This window comes from Argiope bruennichi, chromosome X1 (assembly GCF_947563725.1).
Source record: "Argiope bruennichi chromosome X1, qqArgBrue1.1, whole genome shotgun sequence".
Lineage (NCBI taxonomy): Eukaryota > Metazoa > Arthropoda > Arachnida > Araneae > Araneidae > Argiope > Argiope bruennichi.
The window spans coordinates 25,504,488-25,517,417 of NC_079162.1; the positions used below are offsets into that span (position 1 = coordinate 25,504,488).

General features: G+C 28.4%; 1 protein-coding gene across 1 annotated transcript in view; it reads right to left on the bottom strand.

The window, feature by feature from the left end:
- Positions 1-1,411: 1,411 nt before the first annotated feature.
- LOC129958540 (sodium/hydrogen exchanger 3-like) overlaps positions 1,412-12,930 on the bottom strand; it is a 146,815-nt gene continuing 135,296 nt past the window's right edge. The window contains exons 10-12 of the mRNA XM_056071083.1: positions 9,930-10,128; positions 8,452-8,547; positions 1,412-5,708 (exon numbers count right to left, since the gene is read on the bottom strand). Coding sequence (XP_055927058.1) covers positions 5,149-5,708; positions 8,452-8,547; positions 9,930-10,128 — 855 coding nt within the window. The 3' untranslated portion in view covers positions 1,412-5,148. The remainder of the gene's footprint in view (positions 5,709-8,451; positions 8,548-9,929; positions 10,129-12,930) is intronic.

Consider the following 12,930-nt stretch of genomic DNA (forward strand, 5'->3'; position numbering starts at 1 on the left):
ATATCGAAATTTCCAAATTTAAACTTCCGAAACCAAACTTTGATTGTGCCATTAGAAATAGTATTGATACCTAAACTTTCACACATTTTTTGGTGGCATTTAGCCACATTGAGCTTGTTACGGACCTCCTAACACATAACCGTTCTGATCTGTACCATTTTTAATGTACAAAATAATAAATTTTTAACAAAAATCTACAAGTCGTGAGATTTTTCAGTTTTCTGCTTTAGAATCGAAAAACTCATCAATTGAAAGGCTACAATATCTGAAATGACAGCTGTTGGAATAGAGATATCTCCTCTTGGCGGAAAAGATTATACTCAACCCGATATTTTTAGCTCGAATGCTTGTATTCTGGCGTGAATTCCATGAAACATGATATCAATTCCATTACTTGAAGCGAACATGCAATTTTGCTTCACTGACAGATTTTTTTTACGTATAAACCGTTGTTGTGTAACTCGATATTATTAGATGTAAGGATCGAGAAACAATTATTTTAAATTTTAGATTCAAATTTAAAGGAATTAATTAAAAGACGGTGATTTATTAGTTTATATATTAAAAAATGCCCTACTCATACTCAAATTAGTGGAAAATTTAATAAATTATTTTATTAATCAATTAACAAAATCTTCAAAATTAATTTCGTAAATGGAAGAATATATATATATATATATATATATATATATATATATATATATATATATATATATATATATCTGTGTGTGTTTATGAAAGTATGTATAAGTTTATTTTTATATTTCCTTTATATTTCGTTTTTCCTCTTCCTAAGCAAATATAAATTTTTCATCCTGCTCTATATGATTAAAAATATAAATGCATCTAGTTGCAATAATTAAACTAAATACAATTAATTTCTAAAAGGATGTACAGAAACTTTTTCAGGATATGTAAATTCACTGCTGTTACTGATTGCAACTATTGGGAATCATTTTTGTGTGAATCAAGATATAAAAAAAAATATCACTTGTAACAATACTACTTAATCTTTTTAAAGATCTCTAGTGATATAGAAATGTGTGCAATATTCTTGTTAAACATTCACAGTATTGTACAATTCCTAAAATTCTCATAACAATGCTATAAATTATCTTAAAATTGGCAATTTATACCTCTCATTTCATATGATGAGTCTCAATTCATGATCATTCCTTTTTCTGGAATTTATTTGGAAAGGAAAACTACTAGAAAAAAATTTCATTTCCGCATTTTATTTTTTGATATTTCTTTTGAATCTTGAATTATTATAGAATTTGTTTAAAATTACAGTACGAATATTTTGTGTGCAACAGTTGAAAATAATTGTCACTGACACCGTTCTTTTTATCACAGTAATTTTATTTTAAAAATCATACAACACCTTAAATGGACATTTATGTAAGTTTGGTCTTCAAAATACATTGAACTGAACATGACTAAGAATTTGATATAAAATATGTTGATACAAAAATTATTCATTAAGACATTCATATTAAATAAAATTGTTTTTCTACCTTTCTTTAAGTAGTTTATTGAAGGTTTTTAATTTGTAAGTAAATTTCAATAAATAATGGCTGCTATATGTAAAAAAAATGGTTCTTTAAAGTAAATATTGATTAATTATAATATATGATACTTAAATTGATACGTTCACCATATTATTAGGATATTATTGAAATAAATATTAATACTCCTCCAACACGAAGGACATAGAACTCCATCAAATAAAATCAATTACAGTATCCATAATATGTCTTATTTTTACTGTGACATAAGACAATAAGTATACACTGTAGCAAGCACAACATTAATGACTTTTATCATCTATTACATTTATAATATTAACCGCTACGATAATACTTTGACAAAAAAAAAATGTTTTTAAGAAATACATCAATACATGAATTAAGACATTTAAGGGAATACATGCTTCAGTCTCACATGTTCAGGAAGTACCTAAGTGAGAAAAACCATTTGAAAGAAACATTTTTATTTTAAAATATAAGTTGACATGTGAATTATAAACGTTTTTCATTTCGCTAATGGTTTAGTGATTTGAAATGGAGTCAATACATGTTCAAGTGACACACGGCAAAAGTGCAATGCCATTTTTTATTTCAGAATTCACTCTGCTAATTTCAGAGTGGAAACGAATATGAATATGAAAGGGAATTACTACATAACATCAAACTACTAACATCAAATGCAAGGTGGCTATTAAACGGCATTCCTAGGTACATTTATCATGTGATTGACACCACCTGAATTGACTCCATTGCATATCTTTTGAAGTGTTTTACACAATGACATACCGTGACACGAAAAGAAAATTACCTTTGCCTCAAAATGTTAAAATTAAGGTTCATGCAGAATTTCTCTTAGCTATTCTTGTACCTCTAGGTAAATGCTAGGATTAATGAATTTATCATATAAAGGAAAAAAGTTGCTGGAAAATGACAAAAATGAGAACAAGAAAAATGAATAATAAATGCATGAAAATCTCTTTTTAAATTCTTGAAAGGAAAAAAGAAAGATTTCAGGAAAATTGTTATTACAGAAATGATAACGTCAGTATTTATTACAGGAAACAATGATTTATTAATAAAGTAGATTTGTAAAAAGTACAAATCTATGATTTGGAACTGATGAAACTCATAAATATTTATATTATTAGAATACTGATGCTATAGTCTGTGTATTTTCTGTAGGTGGTTCAAGGTCACATTTTCTACCTCGTAACCAGTTGTCTGCCTTGCAACGCTCAGGCAGATAATAGTGTCACTTTTTTTTTTTTTTTTTTTTTTTTTTACACAGCTGTTTAAGGTATTCCGAAGGTAAGTTATTCCCAAAACGTACTGGCGTGGGAAAAAAAAAAGCTTTATCGAAACCATGGCAACGGAGAAGAAGAAAGAGTGAAGAGTAGGGAAAACGAGTGTCCTTGAAACGCCTACAGAAAGTGCACAGACTATAGTAATTCTTTCAACCTTTCGCTTAAACCATTAATATTTAAAATTGTAATGAAGACATTCTCAAAAACGAAATATTTTGTTGCGAAGAGTAAAGATTCTGATTTGATTTATTTCCATACTTGTAAAAAGGAGAATGTTTAATTCTATCAGAAGAATGGCCAATTTTTCAAATAAAAAAAAAGATTCGAAGTTATCTTATAAACAGTGGAAAAGGGATATAACTTATTAATTTATTAGAAAATTTTTATTGATTCAATCAATAGGCTGGCAAAATTTCAAACTTTGTATAAAAGGAACTGGATTAATTTTACGTACTGTGAACTAAAAACAGTTTTAATATTTGCAGTTCGAGAAACGTCAGAATTTTTACATTAAACAAAGACTTAATTTCTTAAAGATTTTTGTTTAATTTTTAAGACCATAATTATTTTTTTTATGATTTAAATCTTGGAGAAATTTCATTTAAGAATTTTTGAGGAAGAATCAAATAATAAAGGGGGAGTTTGAGAATATTCTTCAAAGCAAGGTCAGTTATTTTGAAAACAGAAGATGAGATTAATTAAAGACAGTTCATTTCTTTCTGAAATAAATTTTGTGTTTCAAGACTGCAAAAAATATATGATTTCTAATAATCATAAGATATTAAAAACGGATAGTAGTATTACCATTTTTTTTTTCGACATACGAATCATTAATTTGAAATTTTATCAACACCTGCTGAGAGTACTGTTAATTTAATTAGTATAAATCCAATATTGAAGTAAGACAAAGACTTTTTAGTGCGAATCTCGCAAATTTGGACAGCGGTGAAATGAAGAGAATGACATCTGCATTCTGCACCCCATGTCCAAACTTCCATACCCTACCAGCCGGGGACACCAAATACCACTGACCATGAAAGAGAAGGCAAAGTTAAAGAAAGCTTGCCTGTTTCTCACAATACGGAGTGGAAGATGCTGTAGATTAATACTGTTTACGTTCATTATTTGCAATTTTTTTTTTGTCAAACTATGCAGTCATTTTAAAAGGTCGGAGCAAAATTGGCAAATAAAATACTGATGTTAATGATAAATAAATGTAAAGTAAGTAAATGATAAGTAAATGTAAATGTAAAGATCATTGCAAGTAGCTTCATTCTGAATAAATATTTTAAAGAACATAAGAAATATTCCATGCAAAATTCAATAACTACAAATAGGTAAAAATATTTCTCAGAGAATTTGAGTTTTATATGAGCTCTATACTAAAAAGTGAGTTTGTTATAAATGCATTTGAAATGATAAAAATGGAACAATAAATAATGCACAAGATGATAAATTGTTTCTTGTAAAATATAATTGATTCTTTGTAATGTATGAAGTACTGAATATCAAAATATATATATAAATACGTGAAAATGATATAAAATGGAAATAAGGAATTTGAGGAGAAAAAAAATGTAATGTTATGAGTGCATGTATATGCATGGCACTATAAAACAGGTGGTTTGAAATGATGGATTAACAAAATTAGGCATAAGTAACGTTCTGATTTTGTTTGCATTTTAATATTTTTTTTTTCAAAAATGATATATTTGAAACCTTTTCATTTCTTTTTTCTTATATTCTTCGTTTCGGTTTCCATTTTATAAATGTGCGAGTTACTCAGGAAAAGTAACTTCAACAAGTAATTTAAACTACCCTCTATGATATGGAAGACAATATTCGGGTCATATAATGCCCTACTTATTCCCTATCATACATCACCGCAATAATTAAACCTCATTTGTTCTATTACTGTTTCTTTGGCAAGGAGTTTTCCATAACTACCTAAAATGCAAAATCATTTCTAAAATGAGTTCTACATAACGACCTTTAGGAACTGTTGAAGACAAATGCAATTATCTTGTTTTAAAACCTGCGTTATTTAAATTTCATCTCTGTCTGTTAGAGATTCGATTTGATTACTTTTATCTGCAAAAAAATTAAAATTAAGAACCATTAAGCTCCTGAAACAGAGAGACATGACACTTTTTTCGATGATACTACAGGGGGCAAGACAAGGAACCACACACACACCTGACAGTAAGCTGAAGGTCACACCACAAATACAACAAATATAATATACACTGATCAAATAACACGGTCTCCTCGTCCCTCTTAAAACACGAAGAATAATACTGGAGAGAAAAAGAAAGTCAGAGTTTAGTATTCTTGCTCTCTTCTTCATTCTCTAAATCCAACACGACGTCTGGGCATTCAATGCTCAATTCTGAAGTGGGCCTTGAAAAATCTTCAGAAGGGACACTGGTCAAAGAAAATCGATCGGGCGATCTTCGTCCCAAGTTACGGAACATTCTTCTTCTCTCTTCATGAGTAATAGATGGGCTTCTGCTTTGCTGTGCTTCCTTCATTACTTCTTTGATGATATCTTCTTCCACTTGCCCGAAGCTGTGCTCATCAAATGCTTTGGTTGGATCAACAGACTTGGGCTTCTTCATCTCAGGCTCAAAGCAGTCATCCTCTTCTTCTTCAATAGAATCGGTGATGACAGATGCGCCTGGTTGATGATCTTTGATACTTTCCAAAAAGGTGGGAGTGGGGGATAAATACCCAGGGTAGTAATCACGATTGTTGACCCAAGTGGGAAATTCTTCTTGAGGTTTTGCTGGATCATTAGCGTTCACATCCTGATCTCTTTTCCAAGGTAAAACGGTTTCAGTTAAAGTGCGTTGATGCTCTTCAGTTGGTGGTATATCTGAAAGAGATAAAAAGACATAAAATAAATGAACCAAGGAAAAACATTTCTTAAAAATAATATTCTTAAAGCCAATGCAAAGGAAATTTCAATTTTTTCGATATGCTGTAATACAATTAAATGTGTACACTATTTTCTGCAAGAACAGATTTTCTCATGTATTTTGTCTGTAAAGATTATATACAAGTTTATATAATTATAACTTTGGAAGTATATTTGAAGAACAAGACTGTGAAAAATGTTGGAAAGAAAAGTTTTTTTCGTTTCTCGCATGTCGTCCATTAAGTTCTTTTTTTTCCTCTCAATAAATTTAATTTTAAGAAACATAACATGAAAATAACTTTTTTTCAGAAACACTGTTGTCACATGATTTTTATGTAAGAGAAAATAAATTATTTTCCTTTATTGGTCCAACAGAAACACACTACTACAATTGAAAGAAGATTTAATTTTCAGAAGAAAAACATACAAGGCTGTGAGGGTTAACAGTTTTGTAAACTAACTAAATCTACACTACTAAGTTGTGATAAATAGTCTCCTAAACTAATCAGAATTGGATGTGCCGATAAATAAACCAATATATATATATATATATATATATATATATATATATATATATATATATATATATATATATATAAGTTGACTAAATATTTAAAGATGCAAGACAAAGAAAACGTCAACTTTCTGTTCTAGGCAGTAGTGGTTCAACAGCGAAACTGAAAAACGAATAGTTTATCTGTTAAATTGCAAACGATAGATAGATAGATAGAGAGAGAGAGAGTGGAAAGCTATAAACATCTAGTTATAGAATTTTCTTTTCATATTCTTTTTATCACATACAGCTATAAGGTTACAACTATTTTTAACTGGATATGAGCTTTACGGATATTCATTTATTAGTATCGATATATATGGTACTGAATGAACCTTTTGAGAGTTTATTACGGTTATCAAAAGACAAGTATATATTAGATTCATAATGCTTAATCAAATGTACATTTTATTCCTTTTTATACATAACCAAAAAAAAAATACAAATTAGAAATTGAAAAGCAAACCATATAGATGTAGAATTAGTTATATGATATGGATACATTTTTCATATATCGATAAGTTCCCCAACTTAATAAATTTTATACAATTCAGCTTTTGTATTTCTTCTTTCCTTAGATTTCATCTGGTCTTAAGAATGTACTTTACACATTTACATGTATGTTTAATCACTGATGGATTTGTGCATGAATGTATAATCTGACGAAGTGTACAACTTGTGGTTCAATAATTCCAAAACACTGTTATTCATATTCAAAACTTTTGCAATCTTGATGAAAAAATTTAACTATATTAATTAAAACTTTTGTTTAAAAAGCAGAAAATCAGGAACTTATAAATTAATAATTTTGCTAAATGCTTATGAAATACTAAGGAAGTTTGTGAATTCATAATTGGATTACCCGGTTTTAGAAATTTATATTTTCAATATAAAATTAATAATATAAATAGTTTATTTATTAATATTTATATAATAAATTTATATTAAATAGTGATTCATGAAAATAAAGGAACACATCCGCTAATTTGGTTTTTTTTAACATCATTCAACAGGTGGCAATTATCTGGGCATATTTGAAATATAGTTATTTCCACAACTGTATGAAGATAGTACGGATTTTATTTTTATATTCAGATATAGATAGATTAAAATATTAAAGCTCATGAAATCAGTTGCAATCACTTATAGTGTATACTTTTCTTTTTTTTTCTCAAAATTTCTTTTTTGCTTTTTTTCCCGATGAATTTGCAAGAGGTCGTTGCTTTTCAATAATCAGCAATCATATTAATATTCCACCTAGCCTGATATCGCTTCTCAATTTCCTGTAAATCATGGTGTAATCTTGCATCATGTTGCATGATGGTACATAAATTTTTAGAATAATAGCTCATGTTCAAATCTGGAAAATGAACGTTTAAGATCACATTATATTCTAATTTCTTGAAATTTTCTAACGTGTCTCCTATATTTGATTTGTAGCTTTATTTCATTGACTTCCAAGAAAATTAGTTACTAATTTAAAAGATTTCCATTTTTTTTTTCCATTTTGAGTGCAAAATTTTTATTTTTAATCATATTTCAGATGTCAAGTCCTCCAAACAACATTTCCTTTAGCCTTATTCTGAATAAACTCTGGAATTGTTCATTAAAGTACCTCGGACATTTTCTGTCAAACCAGTGGCGTACCAACTCGCTGTAAGAGAAGTAAAGATCATCTTTAATAAATGCCGAGATGTACATTGTAGTTGACGGAGCGTATTTCAAACACATATAAGAGCAAAAACTTATACTGCTCGAAACACAAAATGTTTGTTTTCCACAGTCAAATTCATGAAAGCCACTGGTTATTTATGAAAGAACAGATATGATGATTTTCAAAATTATTAACTTCAAAAGTGCAAAAAAATTTATTAGTATTTTAAGCTTAATTGCTTGTTGAAAACGGAAAGAATTATTTCTGGAAAACATCTCTCAATGACTGACTGCTTAAGAAAATTGTGCGTATATAAACTTTTAAAAAGATAGTGTATTATGTGATGACTGTGATTCAGAAATATAAAATAATTGAATTAATTGAAATCTAAAATTATATTAGGAAATGCATATAAATTGATAATAAATTCAAAAAAATAAATATGAAATGAATAGTTGTAGTAATAGATAATGCGCAAATGAAGATTTATTTACCTTCAAATGCTGCGTTAGTAGCACTGAAAGTAATTCCACCTTCGTCATTGTCAGAATCCCCTGCTGTTGTAAGTGTAACTTGTGGGTGATTTGGTCCTAAAAAAACAGTAGAATTATCAGTAAATAAATATAAAAAACATAAATAATATGAGATGCATATAAATATGCACTAATGCAGCATAAAAAGGCTGCTTATGTAGGAGAAAAATTAAAGTCAGTTATTTAAACGTGTATAAAATTGATAATAAAATTTATAAAAAAAATTAAATTTAAAATGATTAGGTGTAAGTTTAGATTATGCACATATTAAGATATATTGATGGTAATGTATGGAGAAATCTTTCAAAAGGAATAAAGAGCAAACTAGCATTGTAATTGTATGTGTTTTAATGAAAGGTGAAGAGCTTTCCAAAGCTCTTCAAATTACTGTCTTCATAAATCTTAAATACAGACTGCAAAAGCTTTGTTTTGTATTCATTAAAACAAAAGTATATTATCCCATTAAAAACATAAAGATGTATCAAATTACTTCTGGGCTAGCTTTGTGCAGTTGCAAATTGCAGTATTGGATTGCGAATCTGAATTCAGTGACCTGAAATATTAATGAGACAGTGCTCCAAGTTACATCACTTCTAAGTTACAACTATAGTAGTAAATTTTATAGTGGTTTCTTGTGATCACATCTGTATGGCAGTTTATGATAATGTAGTAGTATTGAAAAGCTCTATAGTTAACTTCTTCAAGTATCAAATGCCAGCACAAGAATTTGCATGTAACAGTAACGATCTGCAATTTTGATATGACTGTTGGGACAGTGGCATCACTTTGTTAACATGAGGAATTAACCAATTCAATAAAAATAGTAGACTATCATGTGCACGTGTTCACAAAGTATTCCTAATTGCACACATTTTATCTCCGTGACACTCACTAATGTCAGCACAGCAATGTTACTAAGCATACTGTATTATCAAGACTGCAGTTAAATCTATATTCTCTCAAGTTGGACTTCTAAAGAATTGTTTCTGGAAATCAGATTTACTAGCGTAAATCATTTGTACAAAATTCTACCAATATTGCACATATTTTTAATTGTGGAAGATCAAGATTAGACAGTGTACCGGCTTCTAATGATTAAGAGGACGTATTTTATGTTAAAAGAATGTAATGAGTTCTGCGATTAGATTAACTTTCCCAAATTTTCCAAGTTGCATACACAAAGATATATTCATTCATTGCTTGATCATTCGTATTAATATATTCATAAAAAAATATAGAAACGATTAAAAATGGATAATTTTAAAAAGAAAATATGACAAGTTATATATTTTACATATCATGTTTAGCATTTTGCAAAATTGCTGGAAATTGGCGTATTTTAATGGCGCTTTCTCAGAGTATGAAGTTACACATTGTGATGATAGGATTGCTCATAATGAAATGATTAAAGATATCAATTAAATCAACGCGGCACTTACCGGAATGAAGATAAATTGTACTTATTGGCTGAATTTTATTGTCATTCATGGGACCATTATTGACTGTCAGAGTTCTATACTTTTTTCGGCGTCTTTTAGATTCGCTGACTAATCGTCGTATCTGCATACGCATATGATGATGAAACGGAGGGTGCCTGGGTTCATTTTCATCGAATTGTGAGTGACTATAACGGCGAGACTGAAAGAAATTCGTTTATTTAGATAAAAAGCATAAGAGCATTTTATAATAAATGTTCCAAAGATTAAAATATGTAGTAAGTAATGTGACATTCCAATAAAATAATATATATTCATGAGAAAACATTTTTAATCTAAAAGCATTAGTTGAATCCCTTTTTTTCGTCCATTTATATATGGAGTCTTAAATTATTCCCATTTAATTATAGATTCACCCTGCTCTTCAAAATGGAGGATTGGGAATTTTACTGATGATTTAATTAAACTTATTGGCAATTCTTTAAATACGTAAACCAAATTTTCTTCTACTTACAAAGATATTTTCCTTAATTTATTGTTTTTTTTAAACTACGAAAATTGCAAAAAGTTTTAATTTAGAGTACACAGGTTTCGAAAAGAAGTGAAAGTTCTATAACAGGGATTTTGTAGTTTATTCAAACTATTGTACATGCATCAATAATTATATTATTTGTTATATTACTTTTGATGGTGTAAATTTTACACAAAACATTTGAAAGAAAATTCGAAATAAAAATAAAAGGGTACTGCTTTTCACATTTTATTTTAATCTTTATTATACAGGCATATATTTTTTTTCCATTTTTTTTTTTAAGTTGATGCTTATTTCGGGGGCCACATTAACTATATGCGCCTATGGTTCTGAGGTTAACTACTTTCATAAAGATTTAAAAATGGAAGTTGGATAAGAGATCCGTTTTCTGTTTTGAACAATATACTATATAATATTTCAGCTCAAGAAAGAGATCAGGTTTTAGACATAGATCACGAGACAGAAATCTCATGAATAAGTTCAAAATAGATAACTTATGCAAATTTGGTTTCAACAGAAAAGACGAATATAAAAATATTTCAATGAAAGTGATTGAATTTTTAACACCTTTCAACACATCATATCTTTGAGGAACAGTATTTTCAGTCACGCTTTTAAATAAAATTAAATTTAAGACATGATTGCGACTTGAACCAGACTTACGCTTGAAATAAATAAAGGTGAAGTCTGATATTAATAAATTCGTTTCAAAATAGGCTCATTCGTCGCAATAATTTTCATCAATTATAATTTTTAATATTCGCTTTTATAAAATTATTGCCCACCAATTATTAAAATAGATGGAATATTTATTATTTATTATAATGTAAGCGTTTCATCTAGGAATATAAATGTGAAATGTTTTATTGATACATTGCTTTTATGATGAGCCGAGTATTTTTAATTCTTAATTACTATATAAAACAAAATTTTAAAAGTTTGGAAATTTATGTGTTACAGGTTGACGGCACGGCATTAATTAAATAGCACTACTGTCTCTAGATCCGGGCCTGCTGTATATAGATTTAAACCATTATTTTAATTTTAAATTAAATTAACGACCTTCTAGAGAAAAATGGCAATAAAAAGTTGATCAAATTACTAAATTACTCTTTCATATTGTTGATTTGTATGTTAATACAAGATCTATCCAAATATATATACACTATACATATGCAAAAATACATAAACTTTCAGAACTAGATAATTTTTTTTAAATGCAGAATTTTCCCAATTATCTAAATAATTCGAGGTTTGTATTGTAATAGTTAAGAGCTGTCACAAAACCACCCAATGGAATTTCAGTGACTGGTTAATTGCTGCTACTGTTATCATATAATCTCAATCACTTTCAGTAATGGTTTGAACAGTTGATTAAAATTGACTTTCTGCTATAAACTATTCATGCATGACTACAAAAGAAATACATCGGAACGAAATCCAGTGATTGAGAGTTCAATGATAGATCATTGCCCTAATCATTTGGCCACCAATAATCCATCAAAATATAACCACATGTTCACAGTAGCAATGTGGAGGTACTCCATCCTTCTGGAATTTCCAGTCATTATATCTTGATTGAGTGGCGCAACTCATTTCAATTTAAGTTTATGTTAACATCAGCAGTCATATTATTCTCAAAGCAGAAAATTTACCAACTAATCCTTACGTTACCGGATTACCTAAAATTATCAACTCCTGGCTAGCTCATATAATACGTATCCATGTCAGCTATCAAAATAATATTATCAGTTGTCAAGTAACTGAATTAATGACATTTGTTTGAGCCGTTATTTATGAAAGATTAAGATAATAATGCAAGAAATTATAATGGTACAAAATGAAGAATTATTAAATTAGCTTAAGTCGTAAAATTTCTGGTATCTCACAAGATTCTACAATTGCATTTATTAATTTGAGTAAGAGACTTTGATTAATTTCATTAATTACTTTGTAGCAGTTATTCAGAATATATATTCATTTTTCTTGTAATTAAAATTTTACTTAGTTTGAGTTTTTGAATTATTTCTAAAATCTTTGCATCGACTTACTATTTTTGTCAGTATTTAAAAATATGCCAATGAATTAGCTATCAATATGAATGCTTTACATGAATGCTTTACATTTTATTTTTTAGCAAATCCATAAAGAAATCTGGATTTAAAAAATTAAAATTTTCATGAACGAAATACTATTACAGAGATGTTATCCTTACGAGATAGATATGGTGTTGTTGTTGTGCTTTGGATCACTTTTCCATTATAGTACTAAAAACAAACAATTTACATTTTTAATTTATTTATAGATAATTTATTATATGTAACAATGATTAAAATTTGGCTTTTACAATTAATAAACAGTAAGAAAAGGAATATTAGTTAAAAAAGAAAAATTACAATCGCATGCAAAGTGATCAATTGTACAAAATGATGATCTTGTACTTTGGATCACATCCTCTTGTACTTTGGATCA